Source organism: Sturnira hondurensis, unplaced genomic scaffold (genome assembly GCF_014824575.4).
Source record: "Sturnira hondurensis isolate 20B ecotype Veracruz unplaced genomic scaffold, ASM1482457v3 Scaffold0004136, whole genome shotgun sequence".
NCBI lineage: Eukaryota > Metazoa > Chordata > Mammalia > Chiroptera > Phyllostomidae > Sturnira > Sturnira hondurensis.
In genome coordinates this window covers 45,245,542-45,270,229 of record NW_028076767.1, presented here as the reverse complement: position 1 = coordinate 45,270,229, position 24,688 = coordinate 45,245,542, and the positions used below count along the sequence as shown (strand labels likewise).

General features: G+C 37.9%; 2 protein-coding genes across 7 annotated transcripts in view; both read right to left on the bottom strand.

Annotated features, from left to right (window-relative positions):
- FASTKD1 (FAST kinase domains 1) overlaps window positions 1–24,688 on the bottom strand; it is a 60,435-nt gene that overhangs the window by 30,790 nt on the left and 4,957 nt on the right. The window contains exons 1-3 of one of the 6 annotated variants that reach the window (XM_037044509.1): window positions 8,276–8,472; window positions 5,421–5,932; window positions 2,004–2,072 (exon numbers count right to left, since the gene is read on the bottom strand). In XM_037044509.1, coding sequence (XP_036900404.1) covers window positions 2,004–2,072; window positions 5,421–5,755 — 404 coding nt within the window. In that variant the 5' untranslated portion in view covers window positions 5,756–5,932; window positions 8,276–8,472. Of the gene's footprint in view, window positions 1–2,003; window positions 2,073–5,406; window positions 5,933–8,275; window positions 8,473–24,688 lie in introns of those variants that run through there. The other 5 variants (XM_037044511.1, XM_037044510.1, XM_037044512.1 and 2 more) reach the window with 5 other exon arrangements.
- On the bottom strand, window positions 18,357–19,014 carry LOC118985734 (elongin-C-like). Its single transcript, XM_037044523.1, has one exon. It carries the CDS (start codon window positions 18,928–18,930, stop codon window positions 18,592–18,594), a length of 339 nt encoding a protein of 112 aa, XP_036900418.1. The 5' UTR covers window positions 18,931–19,014; the 3' UTR covers window positions 18,357–18,591.

Below are 24,688 nucleotides of genomic sequence, written 5' to 3'. Positions count from 1 at the left end.
TCATCCAGACTGGTAGGCGGGTCAGAGAGGGGAAGCAAGGCACAGAGGACATACAGCAAGGCAGTGGACAAGGCGGGCCAGGCGGTGGCTGACAGGCAGAACTTCCCACATTCATGCGCAGATAACCAGGAGGAACAACTGGGAGCAAGACAAACTGTGCAACCCAGTGTTCCAGCTCTGGGACACAAAGCCTCAAAACCTCTGGCTATAAAACCCTGTGGGGGTTGTGGCAGTGGGAGAAAATTCCAGTTCATAGGAGAGTTTGTTGGAGAAACCCACAAGGTCCTAGAACGTACATAAACACACACACCCACCCAAGAATCAGCATCGAAAGGGCCCAATTTGCTTGTGGGAAGCAGAGGAAGTGACAGAAAGTGGAGGAGAGCCCAGCAAGCAGCATTGTTCCCCCTGATGCCTCCCCAACACATAGCGCCACAACACAGTAAGGTAGGTTGCCCCTCTATGGTCTATACCTAAGGCTCTGCCCCTTAGAACATAACAGGTATGCTGAGACAAAAAAAATATGGCCCAAATGAAAGAACAGATCAAAACTCCAGAAAAAGAACTAAGTAAAGAGGAGATAGATAACCTATCAGATGCAGAGTTTGAAACACTGGTAATCAGGATACTCATGAAAACGATTGAGTTTGGTCACAAAATGAAGGATATATAAAGTGAAATAAAGCAAAATAAACAGGGAACCAACAGTGAAAGGAAGGAAACTGGGACTCAAATCAATAATTTGGAATGAAAAGAAAAAATAAACACCCAACTGGAACAGAATGAAGAAATAAGAATTCAAAAAAAAAAGAGAGAGAAGAGGCTGAGGAACCTCTGGGACAATTTAAATGTTCCAACATACAAATCATAGGGGTGCCAGGAGAAGAGGAAGAGCAAGAAATTGAAAACTTATTTGAACAAATAGTGAAGGAAAACTTCCCTAATCTGGCAAAAGAAATAGACTTCCAGGAAGTTCAGGAAGCCCAGAAAGTCCCAAAGAAATTGGACCCAAGAAGGAACACACCACAGCACATCACCATCAAGTTACCCAAGATTAAAGATAAGGAGAGAATCTTAAAAGCAGAAAGAGTAGGGAACAAAGGAGTTCCCATCAGACTGTCAGCTGATTTCTCAAAAGAAACCTTGCAGGCAAGATGGGGCTAGAAAAATGCATTCCAAGTCGTGAAAGGCAAGGACCTACATCTAAGATTACTTTATTAAGCAAAGCTATCATTTAGAATGGAAAATAGATAAGGTACTTCCAAGATAAGGTCAATTAAAAGTTTATCATCACCAAGCCCTTATGACATGAAATGTTAAAGGAACTCATCTAAGAAAAGGAGAAGATCAAAAATATGAACAGTAAAATGACAACAAACTCACAACTATTAACAACAGAACCTGAAAAAACAAAAACAAAAACTAAGCAAACAAGTAGAACAGGAACAGAATCACTGAAATGGAGATCACATGGAGGGTCATCAGTGGGGAGGAGGAAGGAGAAGAGGGAAAAAGGTTCAGGGAACGAGAAGCATACCTGGTAGGCACAACACAGACAGGGGGAGGTTAAGAATAGTATAGGGAATGGAGAAGCCAAAGAACTTCTATGTACGACCCATGGACATGAACTAAGTGGGGTAAGTGGGGGGGGGGGAGGGGGGGGCGGAAATGCTAGAGGATGGGGGTTGCTGGGCAGAAGGGGAAAAAGGGGAGAAAAAAACTGGGATAACTGTAATAACATAATCAACAAAATATCTTTGAAAAATTAAAATAAATATTTTTAAAAAGCCAGTCATGAATAGCTCACTCTACCTCATTTATATTTTGATTATAAATGTGAAAAGCACATTATGTTCCCTACTCTTAATTTAAAGAAGAAATATCTGAAACACTGTTTTCTCTCTCTTAAGGAAAAACAGAGTCCCCATTCTTTTCCTCCAAAATTTCACTATGCTAACCCTGAAAAAGATAGCCCTGATCTTAGAAGAACACAGGGTACTTGCCTTTCCAGTCTTCTCCATGCTTCAGTCACTAGTGCTTCAACTAGCAGGTCATGGGCCTCAACAGCAAACCTCAATAAAAACAAGAGAAAATAATTTTCCACGCATACACATTTTTAAAAATACATGTAGTAAGAATTATAACGTAAAAGCAAACCCTACATTATTATACTCTTATACAATCAGTCCTTATTTCTGGTCTGCTACAACTTCAGCATTCTGATTTCTTGGTACAAGGTAATAAACATCTATACTTTATCTCATGTCCCTCTTACCCTTTTACCTACTCACTTCAACGTTCTCCACTGAACAATGAATGCTCGAAGATGAATTTCATGTTATAAGTACATGACAGTACTTTGTTCTCATCATAAAAATATTTCTACAGGATAGAGTTTTTAAAATAAAAAACATTTTAATAGGGTAGTAAAAATCAGTTAAAACTGCTTCTCATAAATAGCTACCATCATTACTTTGGAACATTTCTCTCCAATTATTTTTTCCTACACACATATAAAATATTCACATTTCACCCTGGCTGGTGTGGCTCAGTGGATTAAATGCAGGCCTGCAAACCAAAGGGCCACCAGTTCAGTTCCCAGTCAGGGCACAGGCCTCAGCTGCAGGCTGCGTCCCCAGTAGGGGGCATGAGGGAGGCAAGCATTGATGTTTCTCTCCCTCTCTTTCTCCTTCCCTTCTCTTCCCCTCTCTCGAAAAATAAATAAATAAAATCTTTTTAAAAATACTCATTTCTTTTACATTTCCGGTAAGCTAACATTATATTATGGGTATTTGTACAAGTCATTATATATTCCTCAAAACATGTTTTTGACTGTATTATCCTATTAAGTGAATATAGTATCATTTGGTTAAATATTCATCTACTATTTGGATTTCAGTTTTTCAATATTATAAATAATGCTGAGATGAATATCCATGTACAAGAATCCTCATATGTATCTTAGATTACTCTCTTAGGATAAATCTTATAAGCAAAATTACTAGGTTCAAGAGTAGTTTTAAAGTTCATGATACACAGCACGGATGGACCTAGAGATTATTATTAAGTGAAATAAGTCAGTCAGAGAAAGACAAATACCATATGATTTATCTTATATGTGGAATCTAAAGAATCAAACAAACAAACAATAAAACAACACAGAAACACTCATAGATACAGAAAACAGAGTGGTGGTTACCAGAGGGGAAGAGGGCTGGGAGACTGAGTGAGAAAGACAAAGGGATTCAGAAGTACAAGTTTGTAGTTACTAAACAGTCACAAGAATGTAGACTACAGCATAATGACTATAGTCTATAATATTGTAATGACTGTGTATGATGCCAGGTGGGTACTGGAAATACCAGGGAAAACACTTTGAAAAGTATATGAACCTGAAACTGAAACAAAATAATATTGAATGTAAACTGTAATTAAAAAAAATTTAAATTAAATTAAAAAGTAATAAACTTCATGATACATATTATACCACCAGCAGCATATCAGAGTTCTTGTTCCAGTACACTTTCAGTAACAATGGATATTTTACATATATAATTAAGCCACATGTACTATATATTGTACATATAAACCTACAAATTTAACCAATTTCAACATATTTATAATGTTAAGGCTGTACTGTTTTGTCTCCTAAAAGTCAAAGAATTTCAGGTTGAGTCATAGAGCAATGACTCAAAGCTTTTCAAGTTTTTAAAATAAGATTTTATTTTAAAAACTAAATAAGATCTTAAACTTATAAGATCTTATTTTAAAAACTTGAAAACACAGTTATATTCTTTAAGATTTTATTTATTTTTAGAGGGAAAGGGAGGCAGAGAGAGAGGAGAGAAACATTGATCAGTTGCCTCCTGTACTTGCCCTCACTGAGAACCAAACCCAAAACCCAGGCATGTGCCCTGACCAGGAATCAAACCATTGACCTTTTGCTTTGTGGGACAACGCACAATCAACTGAGCCACAATGGTCAGGACCCACAACTATATTCTACTCTTGAAACCCTTTCCTTATTAAAATATGATTTGAGGGAAACATAGAAATGCAACTTTTAGGCAAATTATTACCAAGCAGCATTTCCTCATCTATGCCTGACACGCATCAATCAGTCCTGTGAGGTGTTCAACCAATGTTTTGTGATTAAATAAGTTTGGAAAATGCCCCAACTTAGAGATTTGTAATACACACTGGCATATTAATGGCTCCGAAGAGCCCTGCAATAAAAATTGTTTAATTTTGTCTGGTTCAGCATTTTCCAAACTAACATGATCACTGAGAAAACAAAACAGGTATTTTGCCTGTCATCATCACACACTTCTTTTCACGTACCTGAGAAAAAACACTGCAATCTGAGAAAGACCACCAAAAAAAAGGAGTCACTTCTTTTTGTTCTAACATTAATCCCCAAAATAAGTAAAGCCTTGAGCCCTTTAATGTATGTTGACTCCCTAATAGTAACAACTGTATCTCTAATTGCGCAATTTTAACATCTATAGCTACTTAAAAGCTCTTGCAGGTTAGATAATCATGTAAGAAAACTGCCATTTTTCCACCAATGAGACTAATAAAAAGACTAATTGTAACTTTTGTGTGCTTTTTTCCCCTTTATGTAACTACTGAATCCTTTATTTAGGGAGTTCATTTCTTCTGAAGGCTGGATTCACTTACAAACAATGTAAAATTTTTTTTAAACTCTTCCCCAGCTTTATTGAAGTACGATTATAAAATAAAAACTACATATTTAGCCCTGGCTGGTGTGGCTCAGTGGATTGAGTGCTGGCCTGAGAACTGAGGGGTCGTTGGTTCAATCCCCAGTCAGAGCTAGTGCCTGGGTTGCAGGGGAGGTCCCCAGTGGGGGGCACTTGAGAGGCAACCACACACATTGATATTTCTCTCCCTCTCTTTCCCCCTCCCTTGCCCTCTCACTAAAAATAAATAAATAAAATCTTTTAAAAAAACTGTATCCAATTTAGGTTGCACAGTTTCATATACAAATATTGTAAAATTACCAAAACCAAAGAATATCTTCTAAGCATCTTAAAAATATGGAATTGAAAACAGATGAAACTAGGAAAACTAGTTAAAAATAGATGATTAGGAAAACTATTTCTAAGGAAAAATATTGTTTTCCATTTTAAAAAGATGTTTAATTTTTTTAACTGATTTGAGAGAGGAGAAGGGAGAAAGAAACATTGATTTGTTGTTTCATTTATTTATGCATTCACTGGTTGATTCTCATATGTGCCCTGACTGGGGATCAAACCCACAGCCTTGGCATATCTGGACAATACTTTAACCAACTGAGCTACTACCTAGCCAGGGCTTAAAGAGATGTTTAGCAATTAAAATATAAACTATGATCATTTCTATAAAATCTAAAAATATATTACTTACTGTCTATTACTTACTGTCTTGTGATGTACAATACATTCACCAGATTATCATCATTCATAAATTCCACTTTATTTACAGTTAAATTATAAAGAGTAAGAAATTGGGGATGATCCCTGATACATTCAATACTTTTTAACGAGCTGGTCTTCTGCTTTTGAAACTGCCAAAGTATATTAAATGCACATCCCACTTGCTCTTCTGAAAGTATGGCTTTGTTTTTTTCAATAAGATCAAAAACTTGCTCTTCATCTCTACATTTACCCATTTGTCTAATTAATGGTTCACAACTGAAGGGTCGAAAATGAAAGACTCTCCGGGAGAATGGACAAACAGCTCTTAGACGAAGCATATTTGTAAACAGTCTAGAAAAAAGGTATCTTCATTTACATCACAAATTTTCTTGGGTAAATAAAACCATTTGCAACTAGCAGCCAGGTACAATACGCCGATATAAAAATAACTGTTTTTCCTTCATATTTTTTGCTTCCATTATGATGGTTCCAAATTCTATTCCAATATATAATTTCTGTAAAAGAATTGGTTTAAGATGGTTATACTTACATTATTGAGATTAAATTAATTCTAACATTCAAATGAAATAAACAAGTTTTTCTTGGGTGGGTTTTTTTTTGCACTAATTAGAGACATTGTTTTTAGTCTGAATTCGATAGTAGGGCTTGATCCAAAACTAAATGTCCAAGAAATGAGGCTTCTTGCTGCATTCCATTTAAAAAATATCTGTTAGGAAATATAGTCAATAATACCATAATAACTTTGTACAGTGACAGGTACTAAAGTTATTGCAGTGATCACTTCATAAGGTACATAAATGTAAAAACAGTATGTTGTACACCTGAAACTAATATTGCATGTCAATTATAATTTAAAATAATTTACATCAAGTTTTTTTTAATTTTTAAAAGATTTTATTTATTTACCTTTAGAGGGGAAGGGAAGGAGAGAGGGAGAGAAACATTAATGTATGGCTGCCTTTCGTGTGTCCCCTGCTGGGAGTTGGCCTGCAGGGAACTGACCTGTAACCCAGGCATGTGCCCTGACTGAGAATCGAACCACGATCGTCTGAGTTGCAGGCCCTTGCTCAATCCACTGAGCTACACCTACATCAAGTTTTCAAATTGGACCATAAGAGCAAAAGGAAGAAAAATCCCAAATTCAGAATTTTTTTTTAAGAGAGAGAAAAGGGTGTGCAGCAGGGGGTTGGAGAGAAAGAGACAAAGACAGAGCAAGCCCAGGTGAAACATCATCAATGTGAGAGAGAAACATAGATCAGGAGCCTTCCCTCATGCATGCCCCCACTGGAAGCAACCTAGGTATGTACCATATGTACCCTGACCTGACATCAAAGAGATCAAACCCTCAACCTTTCCTTGTGCACGCAGGACAGCACTCCAACTAAGTGACCCACCTGGCCACAGCAGAGCTGCCTTTTTAAATAAAAAAGTAAAAGTGTCTGTAATAAATAAGTAAATATATCACCTTTAAAGTTCCTACAAAAAAACAGCCATTAATTCAGAACCACAGTAAAAAAATTTTTTTCAGAAGGGCAATTATATATGCTTTCAGGATTTCTTTTTCCTTTCTCCTGATGCCCCAAAATAACTCAATGAATTTAGTCGCTTTTGACCTTACATAGGTTTTAACCAATAAACAAGATGATCAGAGGTCCAATAAGAAAATATGAAACAATCAAGTACTGTAACAAGACATGTTCAAGCAACATATGAACCAAAGATAATTATGAAAAATAACTTGTTTAAAAATATAAATGTTTGCATTTTCAGTTGAGAAATAGTTTTTAAAAGCTGGGACTAAAGTCATATCATCCTAATACTTCTGCAACATTTTACGAAATATATTTAAAAATATATTATGCCATTAAATTTTCTGAACTAAACTTCCAGGTAGATACTATCATTTGCATTTAATTGATAAGAAAAGCTAGATTCAAAAAGACTTAAAAACTACTCCAGTGCTAGGGAAGCTAGAATAAACCATTATTTTTCAATGATGGTTGAAAATAATAATAATTATTATTATTAAAAATAAAAATATTTTATTTTATTTTTATTATAAATAATAATAATACTTTTTTCAATTTTTAAACAGCCTCATTACAGTAACAAACCAACACTAAAAGTACGCTGAGACTCCTCTCTGTATGTATGCCAAGCTCACAGGAAAGAGATGAGACAGTATTGACTACTGTGTGGAGTTAATACAGCAACCTGACCCAAACCCGCCTGCGTCACACACGTAACATGGAATACACTGCACAAAGCAAAATTATCTTGAAGATTCTCCAGTCTTTCCACAATTCAAAGTGGAAGCAATTCAATGGTTAGAATATCAATACGTAAAGTGCCCAGCTCTGCCCCACCTAAGTGACCTTGGGGAAGATATTAAACCACAGGAGAGGCCTCAGGTCTATACATGAGAGATAGGTACCATCTGTGAACAGGTATATTGCAAGATAAACAGTAATACCCTTTGTAAATTCCTGGTATCCCTAGCGCCCCATTCACAGAAGCGCCAAACGAGTAATTGTGGTCTCTCCAGTCTCTGTCAGGGTGGTCTCAGCCCCTCCCCTCGATCTCGGTGCTCCAAAAAAATCCAACCTAAAAGGCCTCGGTTTCTCAGTCAATCCCTGTACCCCGGGCCCGAAAAAGTGCTGAGTGGTAAAAGAAAATCTACCGCACATATCTGGCCCTGACTTGCCGGCAAGTTTTTCCCTGGATGCCCCGCAACTTTCCAAGACAATCCCAGCGAAAAATGGTAACGATAGCTCACAACTCAAGGCTATTCCTGATCCCCAACAAAAGAAATAACAGGCTCAGTTTGTGTTGCTCACCCCTTACTCGTACCACAGTTTTTAGCCTTTACCCGAGAGTCTTCACCTTTCCTGTAGCACTGATCCTCAGCAAACCGGAAAAAAATGCCGGGCACGGCAGCGTGCAAAGCAAACTCTGGCACTACAAACCCCAGAGGACGTCTCGAAGAGTCGGGGTAATAGACGTTGCTTACGCGTCTGGAGGAATTCTGGGCATTGTAGTTCTTCATTAAGAAAGCCACTAGGGCAGAGCGTCTTAAAGTCGTTGAAGTTATAGTTCTTTTAAGTCTGTGTTTCTCTGAGGTTTTGCCTCACTCATGGAAGACAGGCGCTTTTATAATATACAATAAAAGTTAATGTTAAAAAATAAAATTCCAAAACGTGAATACAGAAAAGACACGTATAGAACTTTTTTTCTTACTATAGGGATGAAACTGACCATGATCCATGCCAATGCTCTTCAAAGGCCACCAGAAGGCCCTGTCTGGGTAGCTCAATTGGTTAGAGCATCCTCCTGATATGCACCGCCCCCCGACCCAGGTTAAGGATTTCAACCCCAGTCAGAGCATATACAAGAAGCAACCAATGAATGCATAAATAAATGGAAAAATAAAATGATGTTTCTCTCTCCCTTGCCCTTTCTCCAAAATCAACTAAGAAATTTTTCCTCTTTTATTTTTACTTTTCCCCTCTTATTATATTTTATTGTTTAGGCTAGTACAGTTGTCCCAAATTATCTTCTTTTGTCGCACTCCACCCAGCCCCCTCTCAGGCAATCCCTCAGGCAATCCCCACACCATTGTCCATGTCCAAGGGTCATGCATATATGTTCCTAGGCTACTCTATTCTCTATACTGTACTTTACATCCGCATAACTATTCTGTACTATAATTTGTACTTCTTAATCCCCTCACTTTTTTCACCCACCCCCCTGACACCCCTCCAATCTGACAACCATCAAAACATTCTCTGTATCTATGATTCCATTTCTGTTCTGCTTGTTTATTTTGCTTTTCAGATCCGATTGTTGATAGATATCTATTTATTGCCATTTTATTGTTCATATTTTTAATCTGCTTCTTAAAGAAGACTCTAATATTTCATATAAAACTGTTTGGGTGATGATGAATTCCTCTAGATTTTCTTGTCTGGGAAGCTTTTAATCTGGCCTTCAATGATTCTAAATGATAAAATAGCTTTGCTGGGTAGAGTAATCTTGGTTGTAGGCCCTTGATTTTCATGACTTTGAATATTTCTTGCCAATCCCTTCTAGCTTTCAAAGTTTCTTTTGAGAAATCAGCTGACAGTCTTATGGGAACTCCCTTGTAAGTAATTAACTGCTTTTCTCTTGCTGCTTTTAATATCTCTGTTTGTATTTAATCTTTGGCATTCTAATTATGATGTGTCTTGGAGTGGGCCTCTTCGGACCCATCTTGTTTGGGATTCTCTGTGCTTCCTGGATTTGTATGTCTATTTTCTTCATCAAGTTAGAGAAGTTTTCTTTCATTATTTTTCCCAACAGGTTTTCAATCTCTTGCTCTTTCTCTTGTCTTTTGGCACCCCTATGCTGCAAACGTTGGTATGCTTGAAGTTGTCCCAGAGGTTCCTTACTCTATCCTCATTTTTTTTAATTCTTTTTTTCTTCTTTTTGTTCTGATTGGTTGTTTTGTTTTGTTTTGTTTTGCTTCCTTATGTTCCAAATCACTGATTTGATTCTCAGTTTCATCTTATTTTTGATTCCCTGTAAATCAGTTTTTATTTCCATTAAGATAGCTTTCATTTCTGATTGGATCTTTTTTATGCCATTGAGGTCCTTACTAAGTTCCCTGAGCATCCTTATAATCAGCATTCCTAATACTGCATCTGATAGATTGCTTACCTCCATTTTGTTTAGTTATTTTTCTGGAGTTTTGTTCTGTTCTTGCATTTGGCCATGTTTCTTTGTCTGCTCATTTTGTCTGCCTCTTTGTATTTATTTGTTTTTATGTATTAGGTACAGCTACTATGTCTCCCAGGGTTGGTAGAGTGGCCTAATGTAGTAGGTGTCCTGCAGGGTCCAGTGGCACAGCCCAGTCCCCACTATTACCCAATCTGGGTAACTCAAGGTGTACTCATTGTGTGGGCTGTGTACACCTTCCTCTTGCAGTTGAGCCTTGAGTGCTGTTGGCACATTCAAGATCAGCCACTGCTTATAGTCTCTCTGGGGTCAAAGGCATTAGCTACAAAGTGATGTGCACATGACTGCTACTTTTGCTGGGCTTGGAGATGCCCAGGTGAGGGCAAGCTGTGAACCAAGACCAGATGCTGCTAGTGCAGAGCCTGGGACAACTTAACAAGAGGAACAGGGCTTGCCCTAGCCAGATTCTGCATTTTTACGAGCATATAGGAGAATCTGAGGCATGGGCTAAGATAAGCCATTGCTATGGAAAAGCCCGTGGAAACAGCTTGGGTGGGCCTGAAAGTTGGGTGGGGCAGGACCTCAGGGAATCACCAGGGTGGGGCAAACAGTGTGAGGTAGGATGATGGAGTCTCAGATATGGTGCCCACCTGCTGACCCTATGGGAGAGGAAGGCTCAGAAAAGGAACAATGGCCTCTGCCAGGCTTTATGTCTGGGTGAAATCTGCCCTCCCGCTCTCACCCTGCTGCCAGACAATTTAGTTCCTCCCCATATGTCTCTGGTGTCTTTCAATCTGCTGCTCTGGTGCTGGAGCTCAAAAGTAGTAAGTCTGATTAAGTCTGTGCACAGGCACATTAAGAGGAACTGCCTGGGGCTCCTGCAGTTTTTATCTTCCACAGCCTCAATCCTTGCTGGTTTCTACAACCAGAAGTTATACAGACTTATCTTCCTAGTACTGGAATCCTAGGCTGGGGCTCCTGGTATGTGGCTGGAACCCTTTGCTCCTGAGACACCCCTCCTGATTTTTACCCACCACACATGGGTGTGGCACCACACCTCTGAACATTTCCACCCCTTTTACCAGTCTTGATGTGGTTTCTTCTTTAATTTATAATTGTAGGACTTCCATTCAGCTCAATTTCTGATGGTTCTGAATGATGACTGTTCTATAGCTGAGTTGTAATTTTGATGTAGCTGTGCAAGGAGGTGAGCCGTGTTTATTTAGACCACCATTTTAAATGGAAGTCTCCCAAAATTTAAGAAAATTTTTAAAAGACTTCCAGGAATACCCCTATAGTTAAACAAATTTTGGATTTACTGATTTGTAATGAAGCAGAGCACACCACAGAGGGTGTTAAATTAAGGTGTTAAAAATAATTTAATTTAGTATTTAGCCTTGTGTTAAGTGATTTGGAGGAGGTTTAAAAGGGGCTTTTCTTTAGCCCTGGCTGGTGTAGCTCAGTGGATTGAGCATGGGCCTGTGAACCAAAAGGTCACTGGTTCAATTCCCAGTCAGACCACATGCCTGAATTATGGGCCAAGTCTCCTGCAGGGGCCATAAGAGAGCCAACGGCACATTGATGTTTCTCTCCCTCTCCTTCTCCTTCCCTTCCCTCTCTCTAAAAATAAATAAAACTTTAAAAAGCATGCCTTTCCTAATTGCATTAGGATAATTGACATTTGTTCTAAGTAGGAAAAAAGTTTTAAAAAGGGGGGGAGCTTTCCTTTACATTGGATGCAGGGAGGAAACAAGGATAATTCTATTTGGGGTATTTTAATAAACTTGATATAGAAGGTTAAGGAGAAAATATTTGCAAGTAATATATCTGATAAGGGATTAATATCCAGAATATATAAAGAGCAACTACTATTCAATGACCAAAATATTTTTTAATGGGCAAAGAATTTAAATAGACATTTCTCCATGGCCAGAAAAACATGAAAAAAATACTCAACATCAGTAAGTATTAAAGAAGTTACCCTGGATGATGTAGCTCAGTGGATTGAGTGCCAGACCATGAGTCAGAAGGTTGCCAGTTCAATTTCCAGTCAGAACATATGCCTGGGTTGCGGGCCAGGGCCCCAGTAGGGGGTACGCAGGAGGCAACCACATGTTGATGTTTCTCTCCCTCTCTTTCTCCCTCCTTCCCCCTCTCTGTAAAAATAAATGAATAAAAATCTTTTAAAAAAAGAAATTCAAATGAAAATTATAATGAGATACTATTTCACACCAATAGGATGGTTATTATTTAAAAAAACAGAAAATAACAAATGTTGGAAAGGATGTGGAGAAATTGGAACCTTTGTGTATGGCTGGTAGAGATATAAAATGGTACAGCCACTGTGGAAAGTAGTACAGTGGTTCCTCAGAAATTTAAACACAGAATCATTATGTAATATAGCAATTCTAGTTCTGGGGATATACTCGAAAACATCAAAAGCAGGAAATTGAACAGATATTTGTACAGCAATGTGTTAATGTAAGAAATGCCCAAATTTGCAAGAATTTTTATGAGATTATTTGAACCAAACTGATGACAACTGCCAGGAAGCAAAATCTCAACAGATTGAGAAAATGCTCCAGAGAATAGCAGTTTTGCACTTATTTTATACATTAGAATCAAAGAAAAAGGGGTTACATGAAATTCACTAGTGATACATTAGGGAGACAGGAGAAAGCAAAGGAGGGACAGGAAGTGGGGAACTTCTGTGATAGGATAAAAAGTAAAATGATAAACACACATTTCTTTTAGATAGGTGGGTGCAGGAAAGTTAACAATCAACAACTAACTCAATAGCAATCAGGGGATTTGTGGTCTTCCTTTTGGTTCTCTGGTGAGATATCTGTGCTTTGAGGGGTCGGGGGAAAAAGGAAATAATTTTGATATTCCTAAGGTATGTTATCACAGATGGAAAAAAAAAACAGGAGATAGGAGCCTTAATAAAGGGAAGACTGACTTTTGTCAGGGACGATTCTAGCCCAGGACATGACTACCTGCCATAAACTGCTTCTAGTTAGTAAGTTTTAATTTCAAACCATTCTTTGTAGGTTACTTTAGGTCTCTTAGTTAATAAGGCCACCATGTAGGCCTCCCTGAGCTCCTCAGGTTTAGTAAGTGGCCTCTTTTTGTCCAAAAATGTTCACAGCAGCATATTTACAATAGCCAAAGGCAGAAGCAACCAAAGTGTCCACCTGCAGATGAATGGATAAAGAAACTGTCATATGTATACATACATACACACACACACATATATACATACACACACACAATAGGATTATATTCTCACCCTTGCTACAACGTGGATGAAATTTGAAACACTATGGTAAGTGAAATAAGCTAGACACAAAAGAACAAATATTGTATGATTCCACTTATATGAGGTACCTAAAGCAGTCATTCATAGAAACAGAAAGTAGAACAGTGGTTGCCAGGGACCAGAAAAAAAAGAGAAATACAATTTCTCAGTTATGGCACATTCAACTCTGCTTCAACTCTGGACATTGGTGGACTTTTCTGTACACAAAGATTCAGGGAACCAGGTGTCTTTCATAACCCCCTATAGCTGTAAAACCCTCTGGATCCAGCAGACGAAAACAGGAAGAGATGACACAGAAAAACCACAGCACTTCATAAATATCTTGGCTTGAATGTAATACACATCATCTACATGCTTCTACTGATGAGAAGTATTCACATATCCTTACTTAGATGCAAGGGGACATATAAAAAATGCAGTTCTTAGCAGAACAGCTATTTTCCAGTCACAACCCTTACTATGTAAGCAGGAGCACAAATTTTGTGGCTGCAAAATTTGTCACTGCAAAGCTAATCAAAGACTTCCCTGGCATTTTATAATTGGATCTGGCAGAGACCTAGATTATTAAGATGTGAGGTAACCTCTGCCCTAGCCAGGTCGCTCAGTTGGTTGGAGCATCGTCCCATGCGCCAAAAGGCTGAGGGTTCAATACTTGATCAGAGCACATACTTAGGTTGTGGTTGCTGGAAGGACAAAAAGGCCCCCTTCAGGACTTCTTTACCAGAGCTAGCTATCTCTCTTTCCTTGAATCTGTTCCGGCATAATTAACTGTTGTTTTTCAGAGCCTCTATTCTCACAACTGGAGAGATTACTGAAACTATACCCTGCACAGGTGTTTTAAAATGTATACAAACAGGCCAAGATGGAGCTGTAGGTAGACACACTGTGCCTCCTCACACAACCAAAAGAACAACAAATTTAAAAACAAAAAACAACCAGGACTGACAGAAAATTGAACTGTATGGAAGTCTAACAACCAAGGAGCTAAAGAAAAAACATTCATCCAGACTGGTAGGAGGGATGGAAACAGGTAGCTGGGCAGAGAGGACTTGAGGCAAGGTAGTGGCTGGTGGAGCAGGGCAGGCAAGGCTGCAGCTGTGTAGGCAAGGCAGCGGCTGGTAGACACAGCAAGTTGGCAGACTGCAGGCTGGGCAGTCCCATATTCTAGCGCAGATAAAACAGGAGGAACAACTGGGGAGCAAGCCAGGGCACACAACCCAGGTTGCAGCACTGGGAAATAAAGCCTCAAACCTCTGACTGAAAACACTCGTGGGGGTTGAGGCGGCAGCAGGAAAAACTCCCAGCCTCACAGGAGAGTTCACTGGAGAAACCCACAGACTCCTAGAACACACACAAACCCACCCACTGGGAATCAGCACCAGAAGGGCCCTATTTGATTGTGGGTAGCAGGGGAAGCAACTGAAAACTGGCAAAGAGTGGAACAAGTGGCAGTGTTCCCTCTCAGACGCCTCCCCACCCAAACACAGCAATGAGGGATGCCCCACCCTGGTGAACACCTAAGGCTCCACCTCTTACTTTGTAACAGGCTCAAGGAGAAGAAAGAAAGAAAGAGAAGAAAGAAAGAGAAGAAAGAAAGAAAGAAAGAAAGAAAGAAAGAAAGAAAGAAAGAAAGAAAGAAAGCAAGCAAGCACAAATGAAAGAACAAAACAAAGCTCCAGAAAAAATACAACTAAGTGACGAAGAGAGAGCCAACCTATCAGATGCACAGTTCAAAACACTGATAATCAGGATACTCACAGAATCAGTTGAATATGGTCTCAAATTAGATGAAAAAATTAAGGCTATGCTAAGTGAAATAAAAGAAAATGTACAGGGAACCAACAGTGATAGGAAGGAGACCGGGACTCAATGTTGTGGACCAGAAGAAAAAAAGAAACATTCAACTGGAACAGAATGAAGAAACAAGAACTCAAAAAAATGAGGAGAGGCTTAGGAACTTCTAGGACATCTTTAAACATTCCAACATCCAAATCATAGGGGTGCCAAAAGGAGAAGAGGAAGAGCAAGAAATTGAAAACTCATTTGAACAAATATTGAAGGAGAACTTCCCCAATCTGGCAAAGGAAATAGACTTTCAGGAAGCCAGGAAGATCAGAGAGTCCCAAAGAAGTTGAACACAAGGAGGAACACACCAAGGCACATCATAATTACATTAGCCAAGATTAAAAATAAGGAAAAAATCTTAAAAGCAGCAAGAGGAAAGGAGAGAGTTACCTACAAAGGAGTACCCATAAAACCGTCAGCTGATTTCTCAAAAGATACCTCGCAGGCAAGAAGGGGCTGGAAAGAAGTATTCAAAGTCATGATGGGCAAGGACCTACATCCAAGATTGCTCTATCCAGAAAAGCTTTCATTTAGAATGGAAGGGCAGACAAAGTGCTTCTCAGATAAGGGCAAGTTCAAGGAGTTCATCATCACCAACCCCTTATTATATGCAATGTTAAAGGGGATTATCTAAGAAAAAGAAGATCACACCTATGAACAGTAAAATGACAACAAACTCACAACTATTACAACTGAACCTAAAACAAAAACAGAAACAAACTAAGCAAACAACTAGAACAAGAACAGAATCACAGAAATGGAGATCACATGGAGGGTTATCAGCGGGGGAGTAGGAGGGGTAGAGAGGGGGAAAAGGTACAGAGAATAAGTAGCATAAATGGTAGGTAGAAAATAGACAGGGGGAGGTTAAGAATAGTATAGGAAATGTAGAAGCCAAAGCACTTATATGTATGACCCATGGACCTGAACTAAAGCAGGGGAATGTGGGTGGGAGGGGGTGTGCAGGGCAGAGGGGAATGAAGGGGGTAAATGGGACAACTTTAATAGCATAATAAATAAAATATATATTTTTAAAAGAAAAAATAATAAAATGTATATAAACAGGACATACCAGATTGGAGTGCCCTGACCCTGAACCCAAGATAACACTGGAACCAATTGAAGCCTACACAATCAGCGAGAGACAACCTGATTTACAACTAATTGCCCTGACTACCCAGTTGCACCCCCCTTCTCTTTTATCACCCAATAAAAACTCAGAGCCCCAACCTTTCATTGCTGGTATATCTCTTCACACTTACCCCCTTTCCTCTCTTGGAAAATGAATAAAAATTTTCCTCTCTGCATTTTTTTTCTCTTTGTGAGTTCTCTCACAGCACCAGCCACCCTAACAGCTTTGATCCCTGGTCAAAGCACATACAGGAAGAAAACGACTGATGTATCTCTCTCACCTTGGTATCTCTCACTCTCTCTCTCCCCCTCACTCTCTATCCGTCTCATCTGCTTCAGTTATGCATGACACAGCAGCTGATTTCTCCTAGATTGGGTGATTCAAGAGACACAGCAAAGAAGAAATCAAAATGCACTTTATAACCTAGTCCCCCAAATCACATATTTTCAGTCTATTTTATTCTATTCATCAGAAGAAAGTCACATTAAATAATGGACATATTTTTTTTTCTTCGGTCAACAGAGCCTTTATTAACATGCAAGTATCATTTGCCACAAGATATACAACTTTTCCTAATCCTTCAGTCCTTTTTCAATATTTTAACTTAAGGTTACTTGTGTATCTAACATAAAAAGTAACCTACTAAAATTGGTCAAAGTTAAACTTGGTTCGAGCTATCTCCTTAACCTTTAAGATCATTATTTAGGTTTATAATTGGAATTGTCACCAATTCCAGAATATAATTCTTGCACTTGATAATCTTCTACTAAACTATGTACCAGTATGTCTTAAGAAGTTACCAAAATATATGCAATTAACATATATATTTAATTGTTTTCAATAAGCTGGAAAGTACAATGTTAAGTCTTCTAAGAGGGAAATTATTTATAGAATTTGGTTGCGTATGGTTTTTGCAATTCCAGAAACACTGGTCCATATTAAACTAGTCTTGAAGAACTAAAGCTAAAAAGTTATAGACCTTAATGACAGCTTTGATTTACTAAGAAACAATAATATACCAAACTACAGTGCTCTTTTCCCATGCCTAAGCAGAGATTCTGTAATAGTTATTGAATATTTTTATCTGCTTAGTATAAAAGCTGAATGGCCTCTTTATATTTTAGTAGAAGACCCAGAGATGTTGGGCATATTTATTGGAACACATTTTAATTAACAGAATGTAATTAATATACTAAATCAAAGTGCTCTGTAAGATTTTCACTACATCTCTTCACATGTTTGTCATATTTTAAAACATTTCAGTTGGATGCAGGAAGACTGGAATAGTTCGAAAAAGATTAGCTTTTAAGATCTGGGTAACATTCCTGGTCTTTTAAAACATTTAAATAACCAGAAGTATAATCACAAGGGACTAGATAAGAAGGATGAATATTGCAAAAGAAGCTTTATAGTCAATGAAAGTACAGTACTTTGGATTGGCCAAAATGCACAGTACACATAAAATCAAGGTCATCTAGTTTACTTACTGACCATGTGACTATAGTTCAAAAAGCCACTGCTCCAAAAGCCGTACCTAGGAATCATCCAAAATTGCTTTTAAATAAAGTTCTTAAATTGTAGCAATAAAACAAAAGGACAAGATACTTAAACAATACTGCAGTTTATCAAAAGACACATAAGAAATGTCAACTCTTATGTCTTTGACAGTTATAAAAATCAATATTTGGCTAAGTTATAAACTTGTTTATAATGTAATTATTTGCATAATTCTAGTAATGCTAATGACAGCTATAAGGTCAGAATAGGTTTTAAAAAAACACTAAAAACATAAAAATACAAAGCCCCAATATTTACCTGTAGAATATTGTCCATTTATGACTAAATTTCAGCATTTATTATATCATCATTGCTCTAATTTAAAAATCACATCCAAAGAATAAGGCAAAACTACCTACAAAGTGGCATATTTGTTTATTTCTCAATTTGTGAAAATGTCCTTAACTTGTTGATGTAGCAAACAAATTTCAACTCTGCTATGCAAAAGAAGAGATGATAATCTGCTTTGCAATGAACTTTAAAGTTCAATTGCGCACAGGCAACATGCTATATATGAAAAAAATTCTAACTGAACTACAGGTATTAAATACTGAAAAAAGTTAACAGTTTATTATAACTTATTTTATTTAACAATCTAGGAAGTTCGCAGCCATCAGCAGTTCCAGTGCAATTTCAGGTGCAATTGGGAATTCAGGAATCTCCGTGGAGCTGTTAGTGTAGCGAACCTTGTAAGTAAAATACATGCATACTTTTGGTAGCACATGTGAGGGAATCTCTCTAAAATTGACTTCATTAGTTTCATTCTCAGCAAACTGACCTGGGCCACTCAACATGGCTTTTATTGTTCCTGATGTTAGTGCATGTTCCCTCTTTACAATAAATTCATGACCATCTGAAGATATCAATTTGACATACATGGCATCAGGGCCTTCACAGCCACCATAGGTTTTCTCTTCTCCAACCATTATGCTCTTATGAAATTCTACTTCGCTTCCACAGGAAGTTTAGCAGTTTCTGGTTAGCACTGCAGCCACTGCACCAGGTCCCTGCACACCCTAAATAATGGACATATTTTAAAGCAATCACCTGTCTTAACAGTTTTGTTTCATGAAACAGACATTCCCAATTTTACCCAAGCTAGTTTAAACTTGCTTTCTCTTATTTGCAAATGAGGTCTTACTAATGCTGGAATCAAAAGGTATATGTAATAATAGTATTGTGCATATTATTTCATAAAACACTTTGCCAGTATCTACCAAAGCTGATCCTCTCCATACACTAAGATCTAGCAGTTCCATTCCTAGGTATATTTCCAATACATAAGCAAAATATATGTGCTCCAATATAGTAGATAAAAGAACAGTCCTAGCAGCTTTTTTGTAATAGCTAAAGTTAAAAACAAATATATCCAACTAAAAACAAACTAAAATAGAATACACTGTGTAATACCCGTTGCAATGGTTAATTTCTTTTTTTTATTCCTCACCCAAGGACATGACCACCAACCCTAGATATGTTTGTTGAGAAAGGGAAAGAGAAACATTGACCAGCTGCCTCTCACATGTGTGCCCACCACCCAGGCATGTGCCCTGACTGGTAATCAAATTGGTGACCCCTCAGTTTACTGGACAATGCTCCAACCAACGGAGCCACACTGGACAGGGCGTTATGGTTTATTTTATACGTCAACTTGACTGGGTCAAGGGCTACCCAGATTAAACATTATTTTTAGGTGTTTCTGTCAGGGTGTCTTTGAATGAGATTAGCATTTGAATTGCAGGATTCAGTAAAAGTAGATTGCCCTCCTAACGTGGGTGGGCATCATCCAATCCACAGAGCACAGAAATAGAACGAAAATTCACATGAAGGAGGAATTCACCCCTTCTGCTTTCCACCTGCCTGACTGAGTGGGGATATTGGTCCTCTCCTTTAGAACTGGGATTTTCACTATCAGCTCCCCCTGGATCTCGAATTTGAACTGTAATTACACCAACAGATTTCCAGGGTCTCCAGATTGCAGATAGCAGATTGTGAGTCTTCTCAGCCTTTACAATCACATGAACCAATTCCTTCTAATAAATAGCTTCCTATACATATCCTATTGGTTCTGTTTCTCTAGAGAAACCTAATATACCCATGTAATGAAGTACTAGTCAGAACTTAGAGCAAACTATTATTGTCTGCAGCAATATCGATAATCTTACAAACACAAGACTGAGCAAAAAGCCAGCCACAAATGATCCCACTTATACAATGCATAAGTCCACTTATACAATGTTAAAAAACAGACAAGATTACTATCTGCTGACAGGGCTCTAAATACAGGTTATCTTTGGGGCATAGTGAGGTGACAGAATTCCTGAGGAGAGGCATGAGGTCGGCTCTGGCATACCGATATTGCTCCACATCTTAATTCAGTAGAGGTTACATCTGTATGCTCACTTTGTAAACTGTACTGAGCTAAACTTATGGTTTGTGAATATACATTAAACTTTAATTTATCCTACCTTTAAAAAAGATATGTAAAATTAGTCAAGGAACTAACTGAAGTCTGTTGAAAACCTCTATTTTGATGATTATAAAACTAATTTTTGTCTTTAAAACTGATACCAGGTGACCTTAAGTAATAGTTCTTCTAAGGATGCTGGAGGCTAAGCATATTTCAAAATACTAGAGACATGAGAGCAAACTGTGTGTCTGCCCACAGTGTAGAATGGTCATGCAAACTAATTATGCAACAACTACCTTTTAATGGGATATATGGCCCAAATTGTTAATTTTTAACTGAAACACCTTTTCCTCTTCTTTCTGGAGACACGCCAATATTACATTTCCCAGCACTCTGTAACTGACTTTGCTGTGTTCTCATTGATGGCATTAGCCAAAGTGGCATGTACTACTTCCTGGTTTAGGTCTTAAGATTACGTCTTCTAGAAATAAAAGGCATCCAAATTGAAAGGGTAGAAGTAAAACTGTCATTGTTTGCAGATGACATGATAGTGTACATAGAAAACCCTATAGACTCCACCAAAAAACTACTTGACCTAATAAGTAAATTTGGCAAAGCAGCAGGATACAAAGTCAATATTCAGAAATCAAAGGCCTTTTTGTACAACAACAACAGAATATCAGAAACAGAAATCAGAGGAAAAATTCCATTTTCCATAGCAACAAGAAAACTAAAGTACCTTTGAATAAACCTAATCAAGGAGGTAAAAGACCTGTACTTAGAAAACTACACAACACTGAAGAAAGAAATTAAGGAAGATATAAATAAATGGAAGCACATACTTTGGATTAGAAGAATTATCATCAAAATGTCCACACTACCCAAAGCAATTTATAGATTCAATTAAATCCCTCTTAAAATACTAATGGCATATTTCACACATAAAGAACATTTCAAAAATGTATACGGAACCATAACTGACCCTGAATGGCTGCAGCAATTTCGTGAAATAACAAAATAGAAAGGAATCACAATACCTGATATCAAACTATACTACAAGGGCATTGTAATCAAAACAGTCTGGTACTGGCATAAGAACAGACACATTGATCAATGGAACAGAACAGACAGCCCAGAAATAAACCCAAGTCTCTATGGTCAATTAAGATTCAAAAAAGGGGGCAGAAGCATAAAATGGAGTAAAAACAGACTCTTCAACAAATTGTGTTGAGAGATGTGGATAGCTACATGCAAAAAAATGAAACTTGACTACCAACTCATACCATGCACAAAAGTAAACTCACGATGGATAAAAGACTTAAATATAAGTCATGGCAATATAAAGTCCTAAAGGAGAACATAGGTAGGAAAGTCTCAGATATTCCATGCAGCAATATTTTCATTGATATGTCTCCTAGAGCAAGGGACATAAAGGAAAGTATAAACAAATAGGATTTCATCAAAATAAAAAGCTTCTGCGTGGCTAAAGAAAACATCAGCAAAATGAAAAGGGAACCAACTGTATGTGAAAATATATTTGCCAATGATATCTCAGACAAGAGTTTGATCCCCAAAATATATAAAGAATTCACATAACTCCACTCCAGGAAGACAAATAATCCAATTAAAAAATGGGCAAAGGACCTGAACTGACATGTGTCCAAGGAGGACACACGGAGGGTCCAGAGACATATGAACAGATGTTCAGCATTAGTAGCCATCAGAGAGACGCAAATTGAAAACACAGTGAGATATCACTTCACATTGGTCAGCATGGCCATCACAAACAAATCAACAAACACTAAGTAAGTGCTGGTAAGATTGTGGAGAAAAGGGAACCCCAGTATACTGCTGGTGGGAATGCAGAATGGTGCAGCCACTGTGGAAAACAGTATGGAATTTCCTCAGAAAACTAAAAATGCAACTGCCTATTGACCCAGCAATTCCACTCCTGGAACTATACCCTAAGAGCCCTTAAATGCCAATTCAAAAGATCCTATGCGCCCCAATGTTCATAGCAGCACAATTTACAATAGCCAAGTGCCAGAAGCAACCTAAGTGCCCATCAGTAAATGAGTGCATCAAAAAACTATGGTACATTTACACAATGGAATACTACACAGCAGAGAGAAGGAACTTCTACTCTTTGCAACAGCATGGAAGGACCTCGAGAGCATTATGCTAAGTGAAACAAGCCAGGCAGTGAAAGACAAATACCATATGATCTCATCTATAAGTGGAATCTAATCAACAAAACAAAAAAGCAAGCAAAATATAACCAGAGACATTGAAATAAAGAACAAACTGACAGTAACCAGAAGGGAGTGGGGAGCGGCATAACAGGAAGAAATGGAAAGGGTTGGCAAGGAACACGTTTAAATAATCCAGGGACAAAGCCAAAGCGGGAGGTATTAAAGGTGGGGTGAGGGAAAGTGGTGGTGGGAAAATGGAGGCAACTGTACTTGAACAACAACAACAAAAATTGAAAAGATATTACTACGTCTTTCTGTTTCCTATCAGCTGAACACATCCTAACTGTGCAATGCCAACGCTCTGGAGTATGTTGAAATAACATGATGAAAGGAGCTCAAGTTTCTGAATGACTGTATAGAGCAGAGCTGTGCTCTGACTTGGTTCATATGCCTATGATCAATTATCTAAAAAATAAATAAATCCTTTTTTCTTGAAGCCACCGTATTGTTGGAGATAACACTTGTTTTTACTAGCAACAGTTTCCTTCTTACAACAGCAAATCCATGTCAAATACATTCATGAAAGTTTGGGATTTCACAGACCAGTGAAATTTCTACATATTTGGTACCAAACAAAGCAACCTCTTAATTTTTCATTTCCAAGTAAGGACATCTAGAAAAAGAAAAGACCACATTCTATAACCATTGTTTCACAAAAGGATATTTTAACACTAAGAAATTATGACAATTTAAAAATACAAATAGTATCTCCTAAGAAAAGAGCAGTGAAAACTTTGCCATGGCTTAGCATCAGCCACCAGTCCTTGAATTACATTTGTAACTCTGCTGCAAAACTTCTTTCAAGAATCTTCTAAAACTTTACCTCTTGTAACATACACTATATCTAATAAGTACTGTGGGAGCTAAAAACAATTAATTTTTCCTCCCATCTTCTAAGTTCTTCTAGCTGGGTTAATAATCAAATTAACAGAGACAGATTAACAGGAGAAAATTAAGTTTTAATAATACATGCACGGGAGAAATTCACGTAAGCATGAAAATTCCAAGGACGGTGAGTCAGCATTGGGTGTAGATGACCTTTTGAGCAAAGGATTAAAGGAGGGAAACGTGGTCTTAGATTTCAGAAGTGAGAACTGGTGGATGTGAAAGAGGCAGGCAAATTCTTACTTCGCAGCTTGGAAACAATGAAACACAGTGGGTGTCTAGTTAAAAGGCCCTTCCTTCCTAAAATTCCCTTCCTGAAGATTTTTCTGCCAGAATCTCTTGGGCAGGAAAGTGGGGAAGGTCAAGAGTTCTGAGTCTTTTGTTTCTTAATAACCTGCTAAAATCAATATGCTAAAAAAATGGCTTCAGGGTGGTAAAACTTTGCTTTCCTTCAGCTGGTAGGCAATGTGGGCAGGCAGTGACAATCTGATAGGTTCTGCGGGTTTGCAGTTCGAAAGTCTTCGATGACGTCATCAGGTACTCAGGTAACTCTCCTGTTTCGCTTACACAGCGTCAGTCACTAAGATTAAGCATGAGCTGTTGTGATGTCTCTGAAGTCTGTATCATATCTTCCAGCTGTAGTTTGTAATTGCAAGGCTCAGGAAAAAAGTTACAGTTCAATAATTCCAAGTCAAAGGATGGGAGAAAAATGAAACATGTCGTGATTGGGAATTGAACCAGTGACCCTTTGGTTTGAAGGCCGGCACTCAATAAATCTACACCAGTCAGGGCAAGACTAATTTTTTAATGCATAAGTCTAGTTTCAATGAATTTGGCCTGATTATTTGTCTTTTTAAAAATATTTTTATTTATTGATTGAAGAGAGAGGAAGGGAGAGAGAGAAACATTGATTTCTTGTTCTACTTATTTATGCATTCACTGGTTGATTCTTACATGTGCCCTGACCAGGGATCAAACCTGCAACCTTAATGTAGGGGAACGATGCACTAACCAACTGAGCTACTCAGCAAGCTCTTGGCCTGATTATTTGTGTAACTTCAACAAGAATAGCAACTAATCATATAGGCTCTCTTAAATCTGCTTTGCTGGAATTTTCAACCCTGTGTGAAGTCCCCA

What these genes read in the sequence shown, in the direction of transcription:
- LOC118985734 (XM_037044523.1), bottom strand. Translation starts at nt 18,930, where the DNA reads ATGGTTGGAGAAGAGAAAACCTATGGTGGCTGTGAAGGCCCTGATGCC.